The following is a 26,121-nucleotide window of genomic DNA, read 5'->3' on the forward strand; positions in this document are numbered from 1 at the left end:
TCTCAAAATTACTCTTTCAAGAGGAAAAAAGTATGACCATTCTGCCTATAGTTTTACTCATTCAATAACACTGGGAGCTGCTCCATGCCAGGTGCCAGATAAAAGAGGACAAGAGCTGACACAGCCCTGTGTGTGTGTGTGTGTGTGTGTGTGTGTGTGTGTGTACACGCATTGGGGCTGGGAGGATGGGAAGAAGCATGTTCCATGGAGAAGGGCAGTGTGCACAAGGCGCTGTGGGGAGAGACCCTTTAGATCTGAGCCACTGAATGGTGGCTAGTGTGGCTGAACAAATTGTCAGAAATACTGAAGACGATACACAAAGGAAGAAGCCAAGGCACAGCCTATTTAACTGCAGTCTTAAGAGTCTCAAGAGGAGGGGAGACCTTTTCAGACTGAACAGTGGCATCACACTGATGGTGGTAAAGTGGGCATTAAAGAATATTCCTAAAGCAAAAATGAAAATCATCAAGATCACTCCTGTGGGACGGCTTCTGTCACTTAAATCCCTTGGAAGCACCAAAAATGAGACGCAACATTTTAGTCCTCTCTGTTTTGACTCTGGCCTTCCTTTCACCGAGGATGAGTTTAAATGGGAAACAACAAGTGGAAGGAGTTTCCTCTCCCGTCCAGCTCAGCTTATGGACCTAAGCCTGGACAGGAGGAGCTCTGCTATGAGGGACTCACCTGGAGAAGAGGTGTGTGCACGTGGGACACCACATGGGGCAGCCGCCGCCACTCGCGGATGGCCAAGCTGCTGGCCATTTCCACCAGGCGCTCGATGAAGCTGAGCTGCTGCTCCTCAGGGTGGCAGATAGCCAGGTATCCACGGTACATGTTGACCTTCCACGCCATCTCCTTTGGACAACTTACTTCTACCTGGTTATGGAAGAATATCACATAGGAAACAATGGGTATACTTCCTCTCAGTGGAAAGAGTCAAAAAGTAAAGTCAATTTTTTGGTAGCCAGTTTGCAAAGCAATAAACAGAAATTAAGCTATAAATAGATACTCATTTTCTTTAGAGACGTCATCATGCTTTAGATTTTTTCTGGACACTCTCCTCTGCCGAATATCAATGAGTGGCCAATCTCTCTATCTATGGAGGTGCCACAGGCTCCTTGCTTTAAGGTCACTAGTGGTTCCAGAAAGGGGAAACTGATCAACACCATTATGACGGACCAGATGAATAACGTACAAAGTCAGCCAGTGAATTTTCAAAGGATTAAATATGTGCTCATCTCCTCTCTGATAAATATCAGTAAAATTGTGAATTGTTTCCAATTCACACTGTTATCCTGGGAAATTCATCTAACTTGTTCCACATTATATAAGGAAGCTGAAGGCGGCGATTCAGGTTTATAAGAATATGAGTGAACATTCATAAATTTTACTGTCATTTAAAAGCTGCACTTCATTATCTACTATAAAGTTTCCCCCAGATTTCTCATATCTTGGTTATCAGTTCTGATGAAGTGGACAGAGCCCAGAGCCATCACGTTTCCTCCCACTGGCCCTAAGCCCAGGTAGAGGCTCCAGGTGTGCCCGGGAAAGCACCTGTGTTTGCCCACCACTTTCTAAAGAAGGCATTAGAACTCATTGCATTTTATCAGCCTTTTACAGAGCATTTTTAAAAATGTAAATTAAAAAATTAAACTCTTTTCAAAAATAATCTCTGTGTATAAAAAAATGAAAGAACATAGAGATATTCTTAAAAGAATTTTATAGGACTTGCTGTAACAAGATCAATGAGACATTCATTGTGAAGCACCTTTGGGAAATAACAATAGAAATTACACACATCTTAGTCCCATGCTGCTCTCTGCACAAATGATGTAAGAGCAGTGATGGTAATAATAATGCGCTGACATAACACCTGGCCTTGCTTTCTGACATCTGACTTTTTCACAGCAGAGTCACATCGATGGCCCCTCTTAGTTCTCAGTAATCCAGTGATGAAGAAATTCAGGCAGACAACCTTATAAACACATCTGCTTCCTACATGATCCTCTAAAATTACACCTAAAATCTTACATTTTCTGGACTTAAACACTATTTAAGACAGACTTTTGTCAATCACAGCTGCCCTCTGTAACATTAAGAACAAAGGCCTGTCTTCTAATTTCTCCTCCACTGAAAAAAATTACCCCATTTATTAAGAACTACTACAAGCAGCCCCATCATCGCAAGACCCAGGAGGAAAAAGAACGGTAATTTGATTTTTTTTCTTTTAAATACTGGTAAATGAGTAAATAAGTTAGTACTATCAAGACCATTTGAAATTAATTTACTGCAGATTACCCAGAGTGCTTATTAATATACTTTGAGCTTTTTCTAACCAGTAAGTGCTTTAAAATTTTGGGAAAGTAATCAAGAATTTGTGAAAGAAGAAGATCATTTGTCAGACCTATGGACAGTATGATACTGCACATATCCTGCTAAGTGAAATCTTGGAAAGGAGAAAAAAAGAAACCATTAGAGTGAGCTATAAATACTTATTTATAATATAAATATTTTTACACTGAGATAAAATAAAGGAGAATGTTTATCAGAATAAAGAACAATCAACTGTAAATGCAACCTGTCAGCAAGCTATTTATTTCTGTTTACCTACATAAGTGATTGGTTATTTCTCAGAGTAACACCAGCTCCCTGCATCAGGTGAGCCATCTCCCGGGTCCCACCCTGAAAGCCCAGACCCTGGGCTCTGTGACCACTCTGTAGTTAACAGCTTGTGACTACTTCAGTTCTTCGATCTTTTGCATTTTGTTTAAAAGCAGCAGAAGTAACAAAATAAGCATGGTATCCACAATACAAGTTAAAATTTTAGGTTAATCCTTTCAAACAAAGTGGCCTACAATCTCAATGTGCTTTTGAATCTCCATATTAAGGAAGGAGAATCATTGGTGTGACTGTAAATAAACCCTTACTAGGTAAAGGGGGAAGGTGAGAACAGGACAGTAGTGTAAACCCCTAAACCCCATAACACTGACACCACATAGAAAAGGTCAAAAACTGAGCAGCAGCAGCAAAGAAAAGGGGTCAAGGGAGAACATCACAGAAGGGTACAGATGCAGGAAAAAATAAAGAGCAACAAGAATAGCTGCTTTCACAGACCACCCAAGGCTTTGATGATGGTGATGATGGTGGTGACAGTGATGATGATGATGATGATGATGACGACGACGATGACGACGACGATGATGACGACGATGACGACGACGACGTGGGGTTCAGACAACACAGCTGCACTGTCTGACACCATAACTTCTGATGCCCTGACACAGGCTTCCCAGTGTGAGAAAGAAAACTGCACCTCTGTGCCTGCTCTCCCATCATGCACTGAATTCCTCTGGATGGAGTTTAATTTTTGAAAATGTAGCGCTCAACCACATTAATGGCTCAAGTTCACTTACACTGCACAGTTACCACTTCCGTAATGCAAGACATGCTTTGAATGTGATACTGTTTTCATGTAACAAACTTACTAACAGCAGCTACTGTGCCAGGCCCTGGGCTTGTACAATTCACCTTTGCTATACTCACTGCTGCAGAGCTTCTGCCAACCAAGTCCACCAGTACAATTGCCTCTGTTTTTCCAAATTTCTCCAGACATTACTGTTTTCTCAGAGAATCCAAGGTCTCCACCTGATACTTTTTACTGTAACTCAATAATGAACTAATACTTAAGTTATAATTTAACTCAAGCTCAGGAAAGATGTTAGTGATAACCCAAAATAACTCTTGCCTTCCAAGCGCTCTCTTTCATCTGTCAAAATGCCCAGCTTGCTGTGAGTGAAGGGAAATCTCCAGAGACTCACAGCTTTGGCAACAGGGCCCCACTCAGCTGTGGAGACTGTGACCTGAGCATGGACGAGTCACGGGATGGGCAGGGAGGGGTGGGGTCTCACCTGCACCAGCGCCTCCTTCATGGCGGTCCAGTTGGACACCCGCCAAGCACACTCCAGGACCAGGTAAGGGTTAATGTGACCTTTGGACTGGCCGTACTCCGTCAAGGCTTCCCACTGGTTCAGCTCCTTGGAGCACCTAGAGACCAGGGATCCAGGGCCAAAGCTCAGTGACCACACCCACAGATGGGATTTTAAGTCATTTCCATTCCACCGAAAGGAAAAGGTATCTCCCCCACACAGAGAAGGGTGGGCTTCTGCGGGATGCTGAGGTGCCCCAGGGCAGTAAACTATGCGCACCCCTGGAGCAGCAAGAACCGCAGCCCCTGCAGCAGAGAGCTCAGAGCTCCGGAGCCTGTGGAGAGCAGGAGTCATTCCCTGTTTCTCCAACACACTCTCAATTACTCAAGACTTTAAAAGCTGTTTATAGGTTTTTGTTTGTTCTTTTCTTCACGGGGCCATAAAGAAATCAGCAAAGTTCCCTCTTAAAAACACTCATTATGAGAAAATTTCAGAGATTCTCACTGGTTTCCTTAACTGATTCTTGAACACGTCACTGTTCAGCTTACCGAATCCAGTGGTCCTCCCAAAGCTGGTATTCTGGGAAAATAGCAGGGGATGCATTACTCCTCTCATGTTCTTTCTTGGCTTTATCCATTGCCTTTTCATATGATTCTTGTGCCTAAAAAAGTTAAACTGCTTTCAAACTGCGGTTTAACTAGAAACTTTTACATGACCATTGCTCAATTATTTAGGGCAAGTTGCATCACAGACCCAGGGGTGTCTCGTTGCTCTTCTCTAAGGTCACCCAACACCCAGAATTCTCCATTCAGAGAATAGAAGAGAGTGGAGGAGAAGGTGCATAATTCCCCACATACAACGGAAGGAGCGGGAGGGAGACTGCCCAGACCCCGGGTTCATTTTTCCATCCGTCAGAGATGAGAGCAGGGGCCACAGCCCGTGCCTCTGCCTCTGGAGTTTCTGTGGCTCAGTGTCCTACACGCGGCTGCGACCATACCTGCGACCGTGACCCACACTACAGTGAAAGGACGGGCACGAGGATTAAAATCTCACACTGATCACAATCTACCTACTACTTCCAACAGGATCAATGACTGTAGATAAGAAGCATCCACATTAGCAACTAACAGTAAATGAGGCAGGACTGAGCTTTAAAAGTGTTCACGTCCCATACGTATGTTTCTCTGAAATTGAGACTTTAATCTAAGAGTCTTTACGTGGATAAATAAATGCTTCAAAGAAAAACAGTAAATTTCTTATTTAGACACGAACTGACTGGAGGACACACTAAAGAACCACTATAAACGCCTTTCACCACCCATGTGACCTGGATGTCCCGCCCGACGGCACTACCTGCTCGAAGAACCCGTGCTGCTCATAGGCGATGGCCGTCGCTGTCTCCGAGTACTTGCAACGCTTCTGCCACAAGCCCGCCCACATGTCTTCCTCTTGTAACAGAGAGTAAAGCTCAGCGAGGGAATCCAGAATCTCCTGAAACACAGGTCGCAGTTTCTGAGTGCTCATGACAACTGCCTTCCCCCTGCCCCAACAAAGCAACTTCACGGTACCTAATTTAAAATCACTGGGGAGATGTTTGCTGGGACCACGAAGTCACCAGCAAGGAAGACGTGACCAGCAAAGCAAGGCGGGGCCTCACCTGCTGAGGCGGAGTGATGCTCTCCTGCTCATAAAACTCGGCTGTTTGCTTGGGCTTAATCTGCAGGCTCAGCCCTTTCTCAAAGGCCTGGTGCTCGAGCATCAAGGTGGAGCGGAACCAGAGGTTGTGGGTCTTCCCCAGGTACTTGAGCACGCAGGGCCGGATGGGGATGGGAGGGACACACTGGGACATGGCCTCCACAAAGCAGTTGAGAGCGCTGGGCTGGCAGTCCCGCTGCACCTGGTGGCTGCCGCTGCACAGGAATGGGCTGATCTCGCCCGCCAGAGCCTGAAACCCAAGAGCAGGTTGACCTGGGTCTCGTGCAAAAATCAGCCCGTCTTTACCCTCTCGCTCAGCATCTGGGATATTTTTGATAATTCACTCTTGGATAATACTAGTTTCCTCAGCCTTTGAAACTTAATCAAATACTTATCAAAAGCTAAAACTATATTTTTCAAAAGAGGACTTAAAAAAACAGACTCACATGCTGCTGTCTGTCAGACAGGATTTTCCACAACCTGGGGAAAAGCTGGACCCACGTCTTTTCGGCCAGCGTGGTGGAGATGTGGCACAGCTGGACGAAAGCGCTGAGCAGGGCTCCAGTCTGCGGAGAGGAAAGACCAGTGTAGCGGGCAAGGGCTGGTGCTGAAACCCCTGCCATGCGGCTGCCCCACGCGTCCCTGGTCAGGAAACGTTACTGCCCCACCTTACCACACGCTCCTCCACTTCCAAACTTTCAAAGACCTGAACAAACGTCATGCCACAGTGAAACACAGATTCTGAGCACCACAGACCCCCGGTGTGCTTAGCAGCTGAGCCAGGACCTGGGTAAGGGGCTCACCAGTGACACACCTACATTTTTAACTTTCAAGGGCATTTCGTATTACTGATTCCACCAGGCCCGAGAAGTACGAACACAATGCTGATGCTGAAAGTGCAAACGAGAGGCACACAGGCACCATCAAAGCAGAGGCTACTGAAGACATGAAGAGGAAACAGGAGAAGCATACACATACTAGCTAAGCTATTTGCCAACAGGTGTAATTCTGAAGAACAAATCAAGAACCATGAAAGTTCAGAGTCTCTGCAATTGACAGCGGGCAAGAGTTGGAGAGGTGCCTGGAATGCACAGGGCTGAACCGGAACACCCCACAAATGGGGTCGGAGTTGGAAACCAGGGGCCCGGAGTGTATATCAAATCCACAGATGCATTTGATTTTGTCCACAGCTCCGTGGTTTTTGAAGTACGAATTTCTTATAAACAGCCACGTTTCTGGCTGCTTGAAGCCCAGCTCCCCACGTGGCATCAAGAAGCCGGCGCTGAGGGGCTCAGGCACACACTTGCCGTCCCTCCATGGGCCCTGCTGCCCAAGACGGAGACACACACGTCACATCATGTTGTCCTTTTTACCCAACAACAGGGAATTCACTCTCATACCCACATCTCTATTAAAAATGCAAAACCCAAGGATACAAATATTCCAAGGAAAATGGAAGAAAACATTTAAGTGGAAAATACTCCTACTTGCTACTCAGGCTGCCCAGTGAGGAAGGCCATGAGGAAACGAGCCTGGCTGACCTCATGTGGCTGCTCCCCTCACCCCGGTCAGGGCGTCAGGGGCCTCCTTGCTCCAAGTCAGTGGCAGAGGCCAAAGTACTCAATGGCCACGAGTATCCACAGACCTGGCTACAGAAACGCTCACCTCGAGCAGTGAATGGGGGAGTCCATGGGTTCATGGACTGTTCAAAATGTTCAGGGGCAGGGGGAGAACCACAACTATCCCCCCAAATTTGCACAGACCTTCACTTCCCGGAGCGTATCAAGAAATTTGTCGTGTCTGTTGGTTAACATATGCAGCTGGTTTCCAATGTCCTTTTCCGAAAGTTCTTTGGTTTTGGGCGTGCTGGTCTGATCTCCAGGAGCTAGTTCAATATCTATCTCCACATCCTAAAAAACAGAAACAAACATGTAAAACCAAAAGGTCAATTGAAGAAAATCAACAATCACAACTCCTGTAAACTTCTTGTTACACTTTTCGTAAATAAAATTTTAGTTTCTTGGAAGTTTATGATTAAATAATCTTGAATTCTAAAATAAAAAACAAGCAGATTAAACTAGACCTGACCTAGCTCTCTTTCTTACATGACACTATAAAAATGTCACCATTTTGCTTTCATATGTGGATTATGGAAAGCAAAGTTAAAAAGAAATTACAACTTTAGGGATTTCCCTGGTGGCGCAGTGGTTAAGAATCCATCTGCCAATTCAGGGGACATGGGTTTGAGCCCTGGTCCGGGAAGATCCCACATGCCGCGGAGCAACTAAGCCCGTGCGCCACAACTACTGAGCCTGCGCTCTAGAGCCCACAAGCCACAACTACTGAAGCCCACACACCTAGAGCCTGTGCTCCACAGCAAGAGAAGCCACCGCAGTGAGAAGCCTGCGCCCCGCAACAAAGAGTAGCCCCCACTCGCTGCAACTAGAGAAAGCCTGCGCGCAGCAACGAAGACCCAATGCAGCCAAAAATAAATAAATAAAATAAATAAAATGCAACATAGCTGCCTGGTTGTCTTGCTCATTCAGATTAATAATACTGTCAGGCCAATGCACAGAACCTTGCTGGCATGGTGTTTTACACAACTCATCCCCCAAAAAGAATGAACCTTATTTCTCTCTGAATTTTCTGGGAAGTCACAGTCAAAATCCAATCATCGGACTAGGCTCTAAGTCACGCTAGTGGCCATTTGGTGTGCGCCCTGAAAATGCAGAAGAATCACTTCAAAGCTGGTAATTTATTTCACACGGGAGGACGACAGAAAGAGAAAAAGATTCTATCACCAAATGACCTAGTGCTTAGCAACTAAGTGAAGAAAATTTTTATTTGTAAATAAAATAAGTGGATGTCTCACATACAGAAGAGGGTACCAACTACCCCTTTTAAAGCAAAGAGGGTACCCTCCTCCTTCAACACTGATTGGCTGTCTTCTAACACCCAACACTCCAGGCAGACTGAGCTTCCAAGGGCCAACACCCTAAAGGAAACAGCTTACAGACCAACACCCTGCGTGGTGTCAGCCACTCCACACGGGGTACTGACAGTCAGCAGCACCAAGGCTCTGCCCTGCCGGTCGGGTCTGGGCGCCACAGCCGCCCCTGCCAGGACTGGGTAGAGACACAGGAGGTTCACAGTAGGTGGACCGTGGAGCCAGCTAGAGCCACAGTTCCTTCATGAGAGCGTCACTTCCTGGAGCAGTGCTTTGTAATACAACACGGGCTACCCCTGACTTGGGGAGAACAATCACCAAAGAGTAAAATACCCTTTGCTCAGCAGCACAGCCCATGACAAAGTGATCTCTCTCAAAATTTAACGATGAGACAAGGTGCTTATCGATTCTGCCTTTAAAAACATCTAACTGAATGGAAATAACCCAGTGTCCATCAACAGATGAATGGATATTATTCAGTCATAAAAATGAATGAAACCTTGCCATTTGCGACAACATGGATAGGCCTTGAGGGCATTATGCTAACTGAAATCAATCGTATGATTTCAATTTTATGTGTAGAATCTAAATACACACACACAAGCTCCTAAATACAGAGAACAGACTGGAGGCTGCCAAAGGCAGAGGGTGGCAGGCAGGTGGAATGGGTCAAGGAGTCAAAAGGTACGAACTTCCAGTTATAACCTGGGGATGTAACGTACAGCATGGGGACTGCAGTTAACAACGCTGTACTGCGTATTTGAAAGTTGCCCAGAGAGTAGGTCTTAAAATTCTCCTCACAAGGAAACACTTCTGTAACTACGTGTGGCGATGGATGTTGGCCAGACTCACTGTGATGATCGTTTCGCAGTATATACAGATCCCAAATCACTACACTGTACACCTGAGGCCAACAGGATGTACGTCAATTATACCTCCACATTAAAGAAAGGAAAATATAAGTATTGAACACAGTACCACGTTCAGAGCTTTCAGGCAGAGACAGGTCTTAACACATTGCTCTTGCCCTAAAAATATTCTAAGGCTGATACAAAATTCTCCAACAGGGATGGGAGCCCTGCGGTGGAACGGTGGCACTGTGCGCTGGGCGTTACCTCCTCCTTGGACTCGCTGTTCTCCCGCTCCCGGGGCTCCTGCTTGACGTGTGTGACCATGGCGAAGGCCGCGCGGTCGTGGCTATCGGCCAGGTTGATGACGTTGGTGATGGATGGGAGCATGGCGCCCTGGCAGCTGGTCCCGATGGGCGTGCTCTTCTCACACACGGCCAAGAGGAGCTGGAGGGGGTTTGCGGGAGAGAAGACAAACCTGGGATGCACGCCTGGTGCTCCGGTGTGTGGACCCCATTAACCCCGAGTTGCCTCGACCAGCACGTGCTGATGACCCCAGTCCCCAGCTCGCTCTACACCCTCCAGCTTCGAAAGGAGTCTGGCCCTCTCTCCCAGCGGCCCCACTCGGGTACCCCTGACTCCGTGTCGAGGCGTAAACTGGGCATCTCTCTCCCTACCAGACAGGACTCCTCCCCTGTCCTCTCAGAGGCGTCTCCCAGGCAGGAGTGCAGCTGCTGTTGCTCCATCCGCCCATTTTCCCGTCTCTCTCGTCTCCCACTCACCTCACCGGGTCCTGCCGGTATCACCTCCTGAACAGCCAGGCAGCCGTCACCTCCTGCCCAGACACAGCTTCCTAACTCATCTCGACTTACTCTTCTCAAACTCATCTTATTCCACAAGCTGACGTCGGCACCCCCTCCCGACACCCCCAGGGGCTTCGCACAGTCCGCAGGGGATGGTGTGAGCTCCCTAGCGGGGCACCCATGAGGTAACAGTCCCCACGTGCACGCGACACCCCCGAGACTATTCCCCGAAGCCCCGACCCGGCTCACACCACCCCCGACCCAGCCACTCTTGCATTCTTACTGAACACCCACTATGTACTGTGTGAGGCCCTGGAGATTCGTTTGTCAACTTCACAGAGACAGTGCCCCCGCCCGGTGAGGCTGGAGTGTCAGAGGGAAGGACAAGACCAACATCAACACATAACACACACACGCTCATCGTGATGATGCAGCCCAGGGAATGGGCAGGCGACAGAGGATACAAGGGCGCCTGCTTCAGTTCAGCGTGGGTGTCAGGAACGTGGCATGTGTGAGAACCCGGGAGGCCAGTGAGGCTGGAGACTAACGAGCGGGGGCAGAGGGGCAGCACAGGGCTGGAGAGGGGCCAGCGAGTCGGTATCCTGGAGGTGGGGTCTTGTGCTGGGTACAAAGGCAAGGAGCGACACAGTCTGCTTTACTCTATCAGAACAAGTTTGCAACAGTAAGAACTGTGGCGGGCAGGAGAGAAGGTGGGTGAACACTAAGGACACATTCCTGTCATCTTCGTGAGCCAGAGAGGGGAGGGAGAAAAGCGAGTGGCCTTGAACTGGTAACACCTGGCGATGGACCAGACACACAGGACGAAGGAGGCAGGACAGCAGGTTCCTAGCTGTGCCCTTCAGCCTGCCCTGTCCTCTACATGGTCCAATGTCTTTTTCGTCTTTGTCACTTCCTACCCCAGGGCTTGGCACCTAATGGCAATCGGTAAGTCTCATGAAAGAATGAAGAATAAATCAGGGAACTCTGCCCACTGTGTTGCCATTTGTGAAGTTCCAGATACTGCTATTTACAACACTAAGAAAACGTATACTCAGCACCAAAGGAAACATGCCAACAAGCTCTCACTGAAACCCAGTGCCACAATTCCCTTCTTTTCCCTCAAAGAGAATTTCACAACCTTGTCTCACTAGACAAAGTGGTCTGGTAACCTATTTGCACAGCATCGGTAACCTGCTTTGGAAAACCTAGGTGGCCTGATGCAGTATGTTTGTTGGTGATTAATCCAAAGAATGAAGCCAGAAGTTTGACTACAATCCCGTGAACAACATCAGAGACCATCTGAACTGCTGTCCCCTGAAACAGCCTGACCGTTCACACAGGGCCTCATCTCCAGCACCCTGGCCTCTTGCACTAAGGGGTCAGAGCCCATAGCGTTGTCAGGCTGGTCTGGCCTGGCTGCTCTACCCTTCCTGCTTTAAGTCTTTTCCCTTCCTACTAGAGATTAAAGCGGTCTTGTGGTAGAGATGTCTGATCTGTCTTTGCGTGTGTAGACACCCGGCCCCAGGCCCCCCACACGGACCATGAGCTGGGTCCGTCCTACCTCAATGCACTGCTTGATCCAGAAGTGGCTCCCCATGGCCTCCCAGTTCTGGGAGCAGGTCACGTAGAGCAGGCGCTCGTACACGCGACGCTTCATAGAGTTGTCGAAAACCTCGAAAAACTTGGCCCTGATGAGCGGCTGGGCGCAGCGCAGCCCAGAGAGAAAGGCAGGCTCAAGTTTCGCAGTCAGCTCGCTGCCAGAAAGCGTCTCATCCCTGCAATCCAAGGAATGACACCGAGATAGCAGAGCTACGCAGGACGGGGGACCCTCAGGCCGTAAGCAAACGAGCAGTGAACAAGTGGACACCAGCTTTCCGAAAAGCCTCCATGAAGGCCAAGAGTGTGTTCCAAATCGTCCTGGGCTGATGCAGCATTTGAGCAAAAAGGCTCATTAATGATGCCAAAGTATGTTATGTGATTTAAATGAACATTTAAAATTTAGATATAATGAGAAGATTAAAAAGTCACATTACTGGCTAGTCAGAGAGCACGCCAGGGACTGACACGAGCAACATTTGATTAATTGCCGTGATTACCTGTAGACGTAGTTAACAAGGTCTAAAAACTGTGCATTTAGTTCAAGGTCTTCTGGAAAACGCTTTTCGATGTAGGTCATCATTTTCACAAGCAAAATGGACTTCTCCCGGAGTGTAGGTGTCTGTACAAATTTGTTTTTTTAAAAGAAAAGGCCAATTATTTCTGTTTGAAAAAAGACATGCTCCCAAGTATTTCAGCCATATGCTCTATCAATTTTTAAGCTCTTACGATCTTGTCAGGTAAAATAAGACAAGGCTGTTTCTAAATGGTTCTTCGGATGCTCAAGATCAAGACAGGTGCCAACATAAAAGCAACTAAACTAAAAAGCAAATCAGAAGTTTGAAAGCATCTTACTAAATCAAATAATAACCCCTCATCATTATTATTTTTGGCTTAACTTCACCACCATAGAAGACTAACAAGTAAGGTTCATTTAACGTTTTAACAGAAGTAAAACCTTATAAGATAAGTGACCAGTTATTCCAAATTTCTGTTTAAAATCTGTTAAGCACAGTGAGAAAAATCCACCGTAAGGGAAGATTCGGTGAACGCAAACACTGGAGAAAAAAATGTTTTGTTTGAGAACTTGCAGAAGAGCTTAGAATGCGACGCCTGAATTTCCTTTTACACACACAGGAAGATCACCTGGCCAGAGCACAGCCCCTCTTCGCAGCTCACCTGATTGGCTGCCATCGGGGAATTATTTTTAACCCATTCTTCCACAATTTTAACCACGGCCCGGAGCATTTTGGCATCGGGGGATTTCTCAATGAGGGAGGTCAGGATGGCCTGGATGAAGTTCTTCCTCATCTCCATGCTCATCACAGCTAGGCGCGTCTTCACCAGCTCCAGACTCAGCATCACCAGCTCACTGGTTCCTGCTCAAGCGGAGAAAGAGCCCAACGATCTCTACCAACTTGCCTGAGCAGGCAACCAACCACCCGCACTGCATGGCACTCTGGATTCTGCCCATTGCCTCCCCAAAATATCTTCTCCTGCAACTAGAGCTCTGGGATTTGAAGTGCCTCACGGCTTTCTGACTACTCCGCCTTGCCAGGGGGGCCCTATAAGAGCCTCCTCACAGGGGAAGGGATGATGGAGCTGGTGGGACCACTGCAGGAAACCCCGCATACAGCCAAGCCCTGAAGTCACATGCATGGCACTGGTGCTCCGAGGGGCAACTGGAAGAGTGACAACCGCAGCTCCCTGCCACACACCAACATATCACCGATTCCTGAAGCTCACAGCTCAGGTCTGGAACCAGTGACTTAATTCTTCTTCAGAAATAATAGTTTTGATAATAGCAACCTCTGTTTTGTAGCAAAATTGTTAGATAACTCTCATCTAGTGATGAATGTTGCTCAAATTTCTTCATTCTTACATTCACAATCTTTAAATCAGTTCATTTTAAAAGTGAGTCTTTTTATGGTTGTAAATGAAATGCTCAGAACCTCTTTGTGAAGAGCAAATGATACTGAACTGCATAAAAACAACAGACATTCGTGTTGGCTTTAGAATCTAATCACAGCCGGCACGTTTAGGTGTTGAAGCCTCAGGGAAGAACACGGGGCCGAGCCTGTCACCTGAGGTTGCTTCCGTGCTGCCCGAGGTGGCCTGCGGGCTCAGGTGCTCTCGGACCATCTTCTGCAGGGAGCGCATGAAGACCGAGATCAGCCTGTCGATGTAGCTTGGGTTGTTGCTGCAGGCAGACTTGAGGATCATCAGGGTCCCTGAAAGGTAGAGAGTGACAGGTGCTTTTTGAGAAAGGTCTTAAAAAATTGAGTAATTCACAAAAACGTACTACTTAAAACATTAAAAAATGTGCTAGACAAAAATGTGCCATTTCTGACAGAAGTACAGGTTAATCCCAAATGTCAGCATTACAGGTGACCCTTAAACAACACAGGTTTGAACTGCATGAGTCCACTTACGCATAGCTTTTTTTCACTAGTAAATACTACAGTGCTACACGATCCGGGGTCAGCTGAATCTGTGTACAAGGGGCTGCGGACACGAAGGAACCATGTAAAATATACAGAGAGCCGACTGTAACTCATAAGAAGATTTTCGCCTGCAAGGGGCCAGCGCCCCTCGACCCCAGAAGGAAAAGCTTATCCAGTGCACAGCTGGACCACGCTGGGAAAACCACGATGGACACACGCTCACCAAAGAGCTGGGAGGGGTTGGCGCTGGTGGCCTTCTCGTAGTTGGTGAGTCCCTCATAGATGACTTTGCCCACCGCCGCGTAGAGGCACTCCAGCTCCTCGTACTTGGAGGCCACGCTCGAAGTGCCTGAAACAGTAGTGGGAACCTGGGCTCTGGGGTCCGGCTCGCGGGCCCGGCCAGGCTCTGGGACGCTAACTCTCCTCAGGCTAGCATTGAGCTTGGCTGTCTGGGACCTGCTGTGACTGACACAGGCACCTCTCACCGCAGGACGCGTGGTTCCCAGTTTACAGAGCTCAGTAACCACCTTTCATGCCACCAAGCCTCGCCTGAATATCCTAAATACACTTACATATGAGACGCCAAAATTCTACCTTGTAAGATGTTCAGCAACTGACAACATATTTTAACCTAGCTTCCTTTAAATACCATATGGAAATGGTATGTTCAGCTGATGGAGAAAACTATTTCCAAAGCAGACACAAAACTGCTAATGCAGACTGCTACCATGAAGTTTTTACGTCAACTTTTTTTTTTTTTTTTTTTTGTGGTATGTGGGCCTCTCACTGTTGCGGCCTCTCCCGCCGCAGAGCACAGGCTCCGGACGCGCAGGCTCAGCAGCCATGGCTCACGGGCCCATCCGCTCCGCGGCATGTGGGATCCTCCCGGACCGGGGCACGAACCCGCGTCCCCTGCATCAGCAGGCAGACTCCCAACCACTGCGCCACCAGGGAAGCCCTCAACTTCTTTTAAAGAAAGTTTAAAGGTACAAAGAAAAGCAGAATAATAAAATGCTCACTATAGTAACAGGAGGATGAGCATTCTCAGCTAACAAGCTCTGTGCCCACCCATCCACTCGGAAAGAAAGAAAGGCGCCAACAGCAAAGGTCACATACTTGGCTCCGTTGGGAAAATACTCATGAGGCGTGAAAGAAGGCTGTGGACGGCTCGTAACACTTTGGTGTTTCCGCACGTCATACAGGCTGCGATTCCACGCTGCAGGGGTTTGAAGCTGCTCAGGATGGCTGGGGACTGCAGCACTGTCAGCAAGAAGCTCAGCACTTCCAATCCTGTGCATATGTTTCCATAGTTCACTTGACTGGGCTGCTCCTGGAACGGAGAACACAGGCCACACACAGATGAGATAAATAGTACAGCAAATTACAAACAGAAACCAAGCGAAATTAAAACTACACGTGTCAATAAGTACTTGGAAATGAAATAAACAACCACTGAAGAATAAACACATTAGATACATAAACGACCACCATATTTTATTAACACAGTAGGATTTCGTAATCTTCCTTTTAATAAATTTGCTTTAAATATTTAGTCAAATTCCCTTAAGCTCATGAAAGATATTAATATTCAATATTTAGTACTAAAATTTTGAAAATCACTAAAATCTGGTTTAAAAAGGCAACTGTTGCAATGAATTTTGCTTTTTTCTCACGTTTTTAGTTAAAATACACATATCCTTCCAAAAGGAAGTATCTTTGAAACTGTGTATCATGAAATCAATCGAAGAGATTGTCAGCATTAAAAAAGAAAGAAAGAAAAAAAAACCAAGAGAATAAAATAGAAAATAGAGTACAAGTTTTACAGTAAGGACTTAAGTTTGGCCTCACAACACGTGTCTGTGGCTGACGCACACACATGCCCTGCAGGTGCACCGTGTGTGTGCACTGCTGTGAGGCAGATCATGGGGAAAGGCAGGAAGTCAGTGTGAACAGACCCATCGCCCTCAGAAAACGTCAGCCTGTGAAGGGGCTGAACTTGATTCAATGGTGACTACATTTGATAGGAAAATAATTTGACCTTTCAAAGAGAAAAAGAGGAAAGAAATCTGCAAATAAGTTAAGCAGCAAGCATGTGCCGCAGACTCAGGGGGCCTATTACTCTGTTTCCATAACACAGGTTAACCTGTGTAGCCTTTCAAAAAACTTGAGCAATGATACTAATCTTTGCAGCACAAAATAACAAATGCTTACAGTAGGTATGATCATCCTGAGACCAAAAGCTTTCAAATTTCACCACAGAACTAGATAAACTGAACTGTATCCTGGTAATGAAATGGATAAGGCAAGAGAACAGCTTCTGCAACCTCCAGAAAATTACAGAATCGTGGTTTTTACAGAAACAAAAACAACCAAAAAATCCAACAAATAATCAGCCATCTGGGGCTATCTCTAGTTACCTGACTATACAGTGCTATGTCCATCATTCAATCTATTTTAAAAATTCAACTTTACTTTAAAGGTGGTTGCATAAGTCAACTAAAAATGTTTATTCCATGCCAGCGGGTAGGTGGGTTTAAGAAATTAATCTGTGAAAGGCAAGAGAACTATTCTGTTTTCAAAACTCCCAACTCTCCCTGGGGTGGAGGTGAGAGCTGAAGATTTAGAGCCATTTTCAGCGAATGACACTCCCTCCTCATTAGCCAGCGGCCACAGGAAGAGGCAAAAGGGGCCATGACCAGCCGCGGGCAAGGAGATTGGGGTTGGTGGCCCGCCCGTGCCTGGGCCCTCGCACCTACCACGCTCATTAGCAGCTTGTCGAACCACTGGAGTTTGAGCTCCGACTTGGACCACATGTCTGGTCGCAAGGCTGTCTTCAGGAGAGTGACACACCGGCGGGACAGCACCTCCCCAGGAGACCCCGCAGTGCTGGTGTTGTCGTTAACCTGGAAGTTCACTCACGTTCAAGCCCGAGTTTCCCAGCACACGTGTTCACAGGCCTCTCACCAGCTGCTGCCCCGCGCCCTCCCACCCCAGCGCTCCACCTCCTCTCCTGTCTGACTCAACCTTGCCTCAACCCAGCTGTCTCTGCTCCCCCTGGGGACACTCCCTCCTCCCTCACAGTGGGTCAGTGGTGATCTGCACTCATTTGTGTGATTAATCCATCAGCTGGGCCTCCCAGGCCGTGCCCAGCACGCTGCAGCACACAGGAAAGGATCGGTTGAAGAGTTTAGAAGACTGTTTTCAGTACTTGGAGATCCTCAATAGTGTTGCAAGATATACTATTTTTTAATAATTATAAAAACTACTTTGTAAGGGAAATTTCAGTTACAAGCTTTTTTGAAATATAAAAATGAAGTTTCAGGAATTGATTCCCAACAACTCCATGAAAATATATTACTGATTTGAATGATAAATGCAAGTTATAAAGCAGCTGAACTACTAATGTTGTCCATAACTTATGTAGGTTGGGTCATCCCAACACCTTTATGACACAGATAACTCGAAAGTCAAGTGATCTGCCCAAGATCACTGAACTGCCATGTTTCCCCAACACCAAGATGCTACTATAAGCTATACCATTACTTCATCACCACTGAAAAAAAAATGTTTTTTTAAATCGTATTATAAAACACAGGCAGATTTCAGATATTAGCAAGTCACAAAATAAACGGAATTTGGTATGAAAGGGACAAAACTAGCTCTCAGACCCTGGTTTGTCTATTTCTTTTTCGACCAAACCATCACAGACAATCAAACTCACTGGAGCCTATCAAGCAGCCTTTGTTCAGAAGGATCCCTAACCTGAGACACACAGATACCACACCTGACAGGCCACGCGGATGAGGAAGTTCACCACGGTGTCCGTGTGCTGCTTGTCAATGGGCTTGGCAAGGAGGGAGTCCGCACCTGGCAGAGACTGGCTCCGCCCAAACACCTGGAGACAGAGGGAAGAGAGTTCTCAACAGCGCAGCCCACTAACTGCACGCGGCCCTCCTCCCCGGGGCAGACCCCATCCTGGACGTCAGGGACACCACTGGCGGGCATGGTCTCCGCAGAAGGACAAGAAAAGTAGCCGTGGAGAAAGTATGGGGTAGCCATGGAGAAAGTATGGGGAGAAAGTATGGTGACCAAGGTCCAGGAAGCCAGCAATGTGGGACATCGTGGGGTTTCTAGCTGTGGGCGCAGCCTTTCCCAGCTGTCCTGCTGGCATGGCGCCGGGCACTCGGCCCACATTCAAAGTTTGTTGGATAAATGAACCATAAAAGGCGGCACTCGCAGCCTGTGCACGTGCTCTTACTGCGCTGATGGCTCCCGTCGCCGTCCTGAAGCGCTTCACTTCCTGTGCAGAGTCCACCGACAGGCCTCTTTTAATGGAAGATGAGACAGAGTTGACTCCTTCTCCACTTGTATTTGGGTCCATGTCTGCATCCGGCTTAAAGAAACACACACACACTTGACCTTCCTGATTGTTGTCCAGGGAGAGGCATAAAGAACAGTCAGGGAAGACTCGAGGGGCTGACGCCCTACCTGCTGGTCCTTGATCCTCTGCAGCTCCCACTTGATGACGACTTCGGACAGGTCCACGGCCAGCCGCCTCTGCTCGATGGTGACGCTGGGTGTGAAGCCCAGCCTTTGCATGGCGCTGACCATGTGCTGCACCAGGTGGTGCCGCACCGGGTAGTACACCTGCGGGCGCGGGCCAGGTCACGCCAGGGACACTGCGTGCCGCCCCGCCACGCACGCCCACGTAACCCATCTCGGCCCCAACACACACAGCCCAACCTCCTGCCCAAGAATTCTGAACCATAACTTTAGCAAAGAAATTCTCATCACCTTTTGTATGTGTGTTTACCACTCCCCCTCCCCCCTACTGAGTCCCAACATAAGAGCGTGTTTCAGCCTTTTAGGACCATCTTTAAAAAATGCTGAACACCGAATTATCTTTAGGTAGGCAAGTCTAGTCACGTGTGTTAAACTTCAGACTTGATGTCATACAAATTAGCCATGCCAAGAAGCAAATTCCCAACTCTAAAAGAGCTGGCTGTAAAAGAATTAGCTTTTAACTCAATCCTTTCTCCTTTACCCAAACATCTACAAGGAATATCTACATATAAATAAATCCAACAAAGGGGGTGATCTGGTTATAGAGAAGGAGGTGCCAGCGACACCTTCAAGCCAAGTTACCAAAATCTAGAGTTAATGACAACTACCTCCCACCTTAGAGCAACAACTCATCTGTATTCGTGGACAACTGAGTACAGCTGACCCTTGAACAACACAGGGGTCAGTGGTGCCCACCCCTGACAGAGTCACAAACGCAAGCATAAACTTTACAGTCGGCCCTCTCCATCCGTAGTCCCACATCTACAGATTCAACCAAGCACAGAACATGTAATACCGTAGTACGTTTATTGAAAAATATCTGCATGTAAGTAGACCCACACAGTTCAAACCCTTGTTGTTCAAAGGTCAACTGTACTTACAAGAAAAATGCCATCTTAGCAAAAAGCTTGTACCAGGGACACATTCTCTAAACTACAGCAATTTCCATGTTGATAAGGCCATACACATACCCATACTAACCAATGGATCAGAATTACCTTTACTGAAAGATGTATGACCACCTTATTATTGCAGAAAACAAAGACAGGTGAAACTTCAAAGCAAATGCCTGACAGGGTATTTGCTCTGAAGCAATCGACATCAATCTACAGTATTTCCTACACACCTTGAAGTGCTGCACTATCAAATGCAAAATATGAACCAGCTGGGGGACAGTGTGCCCCTCCTCCACGATGATCTTCCTCGTCCAGTGGGTCAGCATCTGGTGCCCGTCCTCCATTCGGGCAGGCACCGCTGGAGTCAAAATAGCCATCGCCTGCCTGACAATTGCTCGGGCTTCCATTGCATGGGCCTTGAGAAGACTGTGAAAAACCTAAGACAGGACAGAAATACTGATAGAATGAAGGTTTTAAAAAACAAGATAAAAACAATCACTTAGAACTAAGGCATGATATTTCTGCAAAACACTTTAAAGAAATTCCTTAGGGCTCTCTTATTAGGAAAGACCGCAGTAGTTACGTTCTCTTTTCATTCGGTTTTGATGAACATGCTTGCTCTAACATTTTCTGAGCACCTACTATGTGCCCGTGCTGAACTAGGGTGGAGCATACAAAGACGAGCAGGACCCAGCTCCTCTGGCGTAACCAGTGGGAAGTCGGTTGAGGGATACAGATCATTTTACTCCAGCCCCAGGGTAGAAAATGGAGTGAAAGGGGCCACTCTCAGAGACAGTGCTGAATTAGTTCACGTGAAGGTCTGACGGAAGTGAGGTCATGGGAACACAGACCAGCCGACTGGCACTGTGGGTGGAGGGGACAGGATGGGGGCTGGAAACAACAGAACTTGCTGAGCCTGCATGCCTGGGAGAATGACAGGGTGTCACAGATGCCCCTGGGGTCTCTGGTCCAGAGAAGTTCCCAAGAGGGAGTGGTCAGAGGAAACAATCAAGAGTGACTCACAGGACAGGACGAGAGCCAGCACTTACCAGGTGCTTAATGGGACAGACAGGCTGAGTGCTCAAATGCATGATTACATTTAACCCTTACACAGGGACAATGACGAACTCAGTCAGAGTCATGGAACTCAGGAGTGGAAGAAACAAAACTCAAACTCAGCCTGCCTGACATCAAAGCCTAACCCACTGAGCAATGCAAGGAACAAGTGCTTCAGGTCGTCAACCCGAAGAGGGGTTAGGAGACAAGGGTTCAAGAGTGCCTACTGTCTGTCTTTAGCTAAGGCGTGGGCCGGGGCCCTTGACTGACACATTTTCACGGAACAGGTAGAGAAGCATGAGGCGGACAAGGCAGACACTGTCTTATTTCAAAAGCAAGGCTGCAGAGGAAGGAGCGGGCAGAGCAAGAACAGGGAGGAAGGGTGAGAATGAATCGTCGTGGACGTTTCACAGTCACAAAAAGACGGCAGAGAGGAGCTTTTTTTTTTTTTTTTTTTTTTGCGGTACGCGGGCCTCTCACTGCTGTGGCCTCTCCCGTTGTGGAGCACAGGCTCCGGACGCGCAGGCTCAGCGGCCATGGCTCACGGGCCCAGCCGCTCCGCGGCATGTGGGATCTTCCCGGACCGGGGCACGAACCCGCGTCCCCTGCATCGGCAGGCGGACTCTCAACCACTGTGCCACCAGGGAAGCCCAGAGAGGAGCATTTTTAAATGTACTGGGAAGGACAATAAATAGGGAAGCAGGCTGCGCTTGCGCTCGTCCGCGGAAGCAGCATATGCGCGTGGTGTCGGGTGGACGGCAGGGAGCCCGCTGAGTACCTGCAGGACTATCTTCTTGTGTATCGCAAACTTGGCGATAATGTGGGCCAGCAGCAAGTGGCCGCTGTACTTGCAGGCGGGGTCCACGCAGGCCTTGGAGAGCAGGCAGGGCCACGCGAAGGTCATGAGGCGGCGCAGCTTGCTGTTGCGGTTCTTGTTGTTGTCGTGGACGTGGTGGGGTGCGTGCTCCACCAGCAGCGTGGCAAACTGCAGCAGGTAGATGCGCAGCGAGTCCAGCATGTCCGCCTGCTTCTCCGGGTCCAGGACCTGCGAGAGCACGAGCACAGGATGCACCTCTGGTCTGCTACCTCTGAAAGGTCACTCGACAAGTCTAAGCCTTGAAACACACAAACTCTCTCTCTCTCTCCCCCCGCACAAAATATTAAGCTCCACCGTGATGGACTCAACGACGTCACATCAATTTTCCTTTATTACATACAGATGACAAACTCGATACATTTATTTTAATGATGAAAAAAGGGGCAGGCTTAGAAGTCAGAATGCAGTGGGCAAAGGGGCTTGAGGTAGAAAAGGAATACTAGCTCTTCAATGTAAGGTGATTCAGGACTGAGTTTCTTAATTTCCAAGTAATTGAGAATCTTTTTCGAGTCAACCATTAATTACCTTGTCCTTACTTTTTAGTATTATCAGAAAATGTTACCTACCAAAAAATCTGTTTTTTAAAAAACTGTTATGCTTTCCTATGCAATCAAGTATGTGACAGATTTTTCCATGTGTTTCATGAATATAAGAAGAAAATGCGCACTCTGAGGAACATGTTACACGTCCCTAGTGAGTCAAGCATACTGACTGCACCATCCAGTAAGTACCCTAACCACCTTCTGCCTCTCAGAGGACCCGCCAGAATAAAGTCTCCCACAATAACTGTGTTTTCACCAGGGCGCCCTCTCCCCTGGATGTGCTGCCTCACGGCGGCCCCTCCCAGGGCGCCAGCCTGCCCCGCACCATTTATCCCCATCGACGCTTGAGATCCCAGCTCCTCACTTGTGCCGAGTCGGCAGCGTCTGGCCCCAAGGACACAGCCTAGAGAAGGCAGTAAACAGGAGGGGCCGAGTCCGGGTCACCATCTCCCCACAGCTGCCCAGAACAAGGCAAATATCAGTATGTGGACCAAAGATAATTCCTTGGGCTCAGCTCTCACTTCCACAGGAGGGTGGGCGTGGGGTCAAAACTGCAGGAAGGAGGGCCGTCCTAAGGGACAAAGACTACAGGAGGCCCAGCGACCTGTCCATGTGAACAGCACTCCCTCTGCCTGGACCCCAGGACGGAGCAGTGAGGAAACCACTGTGTCCTCTCCGAGGGCAGTGACTCACCGGTGGCACACTACAGGCGGGAATGCCCACGGCTCACAGCGCTCCACCACCAACCGTGCACAAACACTCAGTGCAACAACCTCAAGGCACACTCGGCATCTGCCGGTGAAGTTCAATAGCCTAATGGCAGAGGACAGCCGAGGCACCATGGGAAACACAGCACAGGCATTCCTCAAGCAGACACTTGATTCCAAAAGCCTCACTAGTGCAAACTGGAAACACTATTGTAAAAGTGCTGAGACCCAAGCTAACTTCAGACACCCTAGTGCCACAACGACGTTCATGAACTTGGCAGCAAAGGGGTACAGCGGCAACTGGATCCAGTCTAATATTCTCACTGGCTTCTAGGGGATTCTTTTGCAAAGCTAAAGATGTAAACAGATCTTGAAAACTCTACTGACCAGCAATAGAGGTTTCTACAAAACAAATGTGACATCTGAATTTTTCACTGAGATATATGCTGTTTCTCACTGCAATCTATTAATGCGGAAAAGATAATTCATTCCAAATGGAGGCTGCCTTAATAAATTCACTAGTAAGAATTATAATGTTCTGCTATAAATTAACGCAATCATGAAAAATAAAAGCCTTAGGGAAATAAGCTTATTTCCTTGAACCTGTCACATCTCCCAAGTTACTTTTCAGGCCAATGCATGGTTAGTGATGTCACCTTGGTTATAAACACACTGGTGATACTCTCCGGGTTATCGCCTTCTGGATTGGGAGGTCCTAAGAGCTGCTCTCCTTCCCCCTTCTCAAAGCTGTATAAGAAAGCAGGATTCAAGATATGCTGCAGAACCTACAAAAAAATTTTACAATGAAGGAGAAGGAAAACAAAGCCATGCTCTCTATCTCTTTCACTAGGTGAAAGAGACCACCAGCTTGGTTATGCTGCACCATCAAGTTAGACTTCAAACAAGGGTGCAGCTAATAATCCTGTCTTTTATTACAATGGCAACTGTAAAGGTAGGTTAAAAACTTGAGGGAAAGAGACATTGGCCTGGTTCACTCTTCTCACCTCAAACAAGTTGTTTTATAAAAACAAGGGAACTAACAAACTACTCGTCAACACTGGTTCACGGGTGGACCTGCCTTATGTTTCCCAACAATGAAATTTTCCTCATAAACGGCCCAGACGAGGAAAGGCACAGCAGAACACAAGTAGTGCCCTTGGCTCCCTAGAAAACGAGCTCAAACGCCGTGGCTTCTCCCGCAGTAACAGTGGGACCCACCTTGGCTTTCAGTTCATCTCCGAAGTTGGGGTCGTTGAAGTCCACAAAGCGAAAAAACAGGGCACGTTTTTGAGCAATGCTGTAATTTTTGGGAATCTCCTCCTCCGTATACTCTTTTAAGAACGTCATGTTGCAGAGGAAACGACCAGTGAAGGCCCGGAGCAGCTGGAACAGCAATTCTATGTCTCCGTAATTCCTTCTGAAGGGTCAAAATAAGAAGGCAGGTTAAATTATGGCAAATTTCATAACTATGTTTGATGCCCGACTTGCTTTTGAGCAGCTCAAAGTTACAGCCCGTCCTCTACAACAAATGCGATGACACACATGCAGTGAGCCAGCTATGCAGAGCTCAGGGAGGAGCAGCTCAGGGAGGAGGCTTATCGGGGAGAGCAGGCCACTTGGTGCAGAGCGCCCAGGTGCACCCACTTGCAGTAATTCAGTAGACAGTAGGCCAGCAGCTTGGGCTCCTTCCAGTTGGTGGCAGCCATGTTCTCCTTCCGGTGTCTTTCTTGGAAGGTTTCGCTGACCCACACACGTCTCAGCTGGCTCACCAGAGAGTGCTGATTGGCCAGCCAGGAGTCATCGTTTTTAACTATAATACTAATGATCTGTCAAAGAAAAGACAATGAGGATGCTGACAGGGTTCTCCCTGAGTCTTGACTAAACGTCTAAGACGTCGGGTGCCTGAGAGAGAGCCGTGCTACCTTGATGGCCTGGAACTGCAGGTCCAGGCGCAGGGTGCTGGTACTGGGTGAGCCAGGGCGCACGGCAGTCTGGGTGCCGCCGGGCAGCAGCAGCGTGATGAACCGGTTGGGGTTAGCTGCCAGCACGTCTCGAAGAGGTCTGGCATCTTTGTGCTTTAAAAAACTCTGAAAACAAAGCAAAATAAACAGCTGTTTTAAGTTAATCAAAACCCACAAAATGTTGAAATGATATAAACTCTAAGGTTCTTCCTAAATCTCTCAAGGCAGGCAAAAAAAAATAAAATCACTGTAAGCACCCTCTTTAAAAAGTGCTTTTTAGACAATAATCACACCCTGAGTTTCATAATCCTAGCAGCTCATTCGTTCATTACCACCACCAAAATCCTACAGAGAGGGATTCCTGGACTTGAGCTTTTCACATACACAACAATGTTTCTAATACTCAAATACATTAGAGAAAAATAAAGCCAGGACACTGAACAGCGATATATAAATTCCAGACTGTCGAGCATGGTGGCAGGGACCCCGACCCCAGCCCCGGGCTCCCACCATGAACATCCTGCTCCACTGGGGGTCGTTCAGCGTGGCTTCCATCATGAACAGCTCCACCGTCTGCGAGGGATGGCGGGTCAGGAACTTGATCAGAGGCTCTCTGAACGGACTGCCGGCCTAGAAAACATGTGGTGAAAACTGGACCTTCTGGGGGTTTGAGGCTCTTCTGTTCTAGCAACCTCACACGGTTCCAACGTGCATTTCTCCCCCTTGTAACTGGAGTGCACCCACCGTAAGCAAATATTAACACCCAGTATCTTTATACTGTTAGATTAACCCATCTAAAATATGACAGTGAAAACATTACAAGCAATAGATGGAGGAAGAATTAGAATTAGCCCGCGTTTGACCATTACCTCGATCAACATAGCACGTTCTGTTTTCATTACGACCTCTAACAAAGGCTTGACCAGAGTTTGAGGTGCAGCTGGGATCAGATGAAAAAGGTTTATGATTGCCGAACAAATTTTCATTTCCTGATGAAGAAGACCAGAAATTATAAAATAGGCCAATTAATTTTGCCAGCGAGAGATACCAACATCACTACAGACCCTGCTAGGCTCTAGCTACATTTGCAAGGTTAGCCAACAGAAGCAGAGTTAACATGTATCAATAGAAAGCCACAACTCACCAATCTCAGATTACAGCTGTGGCCTAAGGAAACTACCTGCCCTTGGCCTTCAGATTTCATCTGTCAGTGGAGGGGAGAGGGAGCTGACTGTGCACCTCGGTGATGGTGCTGTCTTT

The 26,121-nt window shown here is 47.6% G+C and overlaps 1 protein-coding gene across 6 annotated transcripts in view; it reads right to left on the reverse strand.

The window, feature by feature from the left end:
* Positions 1-26,121, reverse strand: part of TRRAP (transformation/transcription domain associated protein) — a 109,605-nt gene that overhangs the window by 32,163 nt on the left and 51,321 nt on the right. For all 6 annotated transcript variants that reach the window (XM_060032430.1, XM_060032431.1, XM_060032429.1 and 3 more), the window contains 26 exons: positions 25,731-25,850; positions 25,372-25,491; positions 24,823-24,987; positions 24,545-24,726; positions 24,119-24,317; positions 23,557-23,685; positions 21,553-21,819; positions 19,949-20,155; positions 18,748-18,906; positions 18,518-18,652; positions 18,044-18,154; positions 17,016-17,162; positions 15,376-15,589; positions 14,483-14,608; positions 13,900-14,046; positions 12,995-13,194; positions 12,316-12,437; positions 11,781-11,994; positions 9,684-9,863; positions 7,385-7,531; positions 6,068-6,187; positions 5,584-5,871; positions 5,280-5,417; positions 4,475-4,587; positions 3,909-4,044; positions 685-876 (listed from right to left, as the gene is read on the reverse strand). In XM_060032430.1, the coding sequence (XP_059888413.1) occupies positions 685-876; positions 3,909-4,044; positions 4,475-4,587; positions 5,280-5,417; positions 5,584-5,871; positions 6,068-6,187; positions 7,385-7,531; positions 9,684-9,863; positions 11,781-11,994; positions 12,316-12,437; positions 12,995-13,194; positions 13,900-14,046; positions 14,483-14,608; positions 15,376-15,589; positions 17,016-17,162; positions 18,044-18,154; positions 18,518-18,652; positions 18,748-18,906; positions 19,949-20,155; positions 21,553-21,819; positions 23,557-23,685; positions 24,119-24,317; positions 24,545-24,726; positions 24,823-24,987; positions 25,372-25,491; positions 25,731-25,850 (4,278 nt within the window). The remainder of the gene's footprint in view (positions 1-684; positions 877-3,908; positions 4,045-4,474; positions 4,588-5,279; positions 5,418-5,583; positions 5,872-6,067; positions 6,188-7,384; positions 7,532-9,683; positions 9,864-11,780; positions 11,995-12,315; positions 12,438-12,994; positions 13,195-13,899; positions 14,047-14,482; positions 14,609-15,375; positions 15,590-17,015; positions 17,163-18,043; positions 18,155-18,517; positions 18,653-18,747; positions 18,907-19,948; positions 20,156-21,552; positions 21,820-23,556; positions 23,686-24,118; positions 24,318-24,544; positions 24,727-24,822; positions 24,988-25,371; positions 25,492-25,730; positions 25,851-26,121) is intronic.

Source organism: Delphinus delphis, chromosome 15, assembly GCF_949987515.2.
Source record: "Delphinus delphis chromosome 15, mDelDel1.2, whole genome shotgun sequence".
Classification (NCBI taxonomy): Eukaryota; Metazoa; Chordata; class Mammalia; order Artiodactyla; family Delphinidae; genus Delphinus; species Delphinus delphis.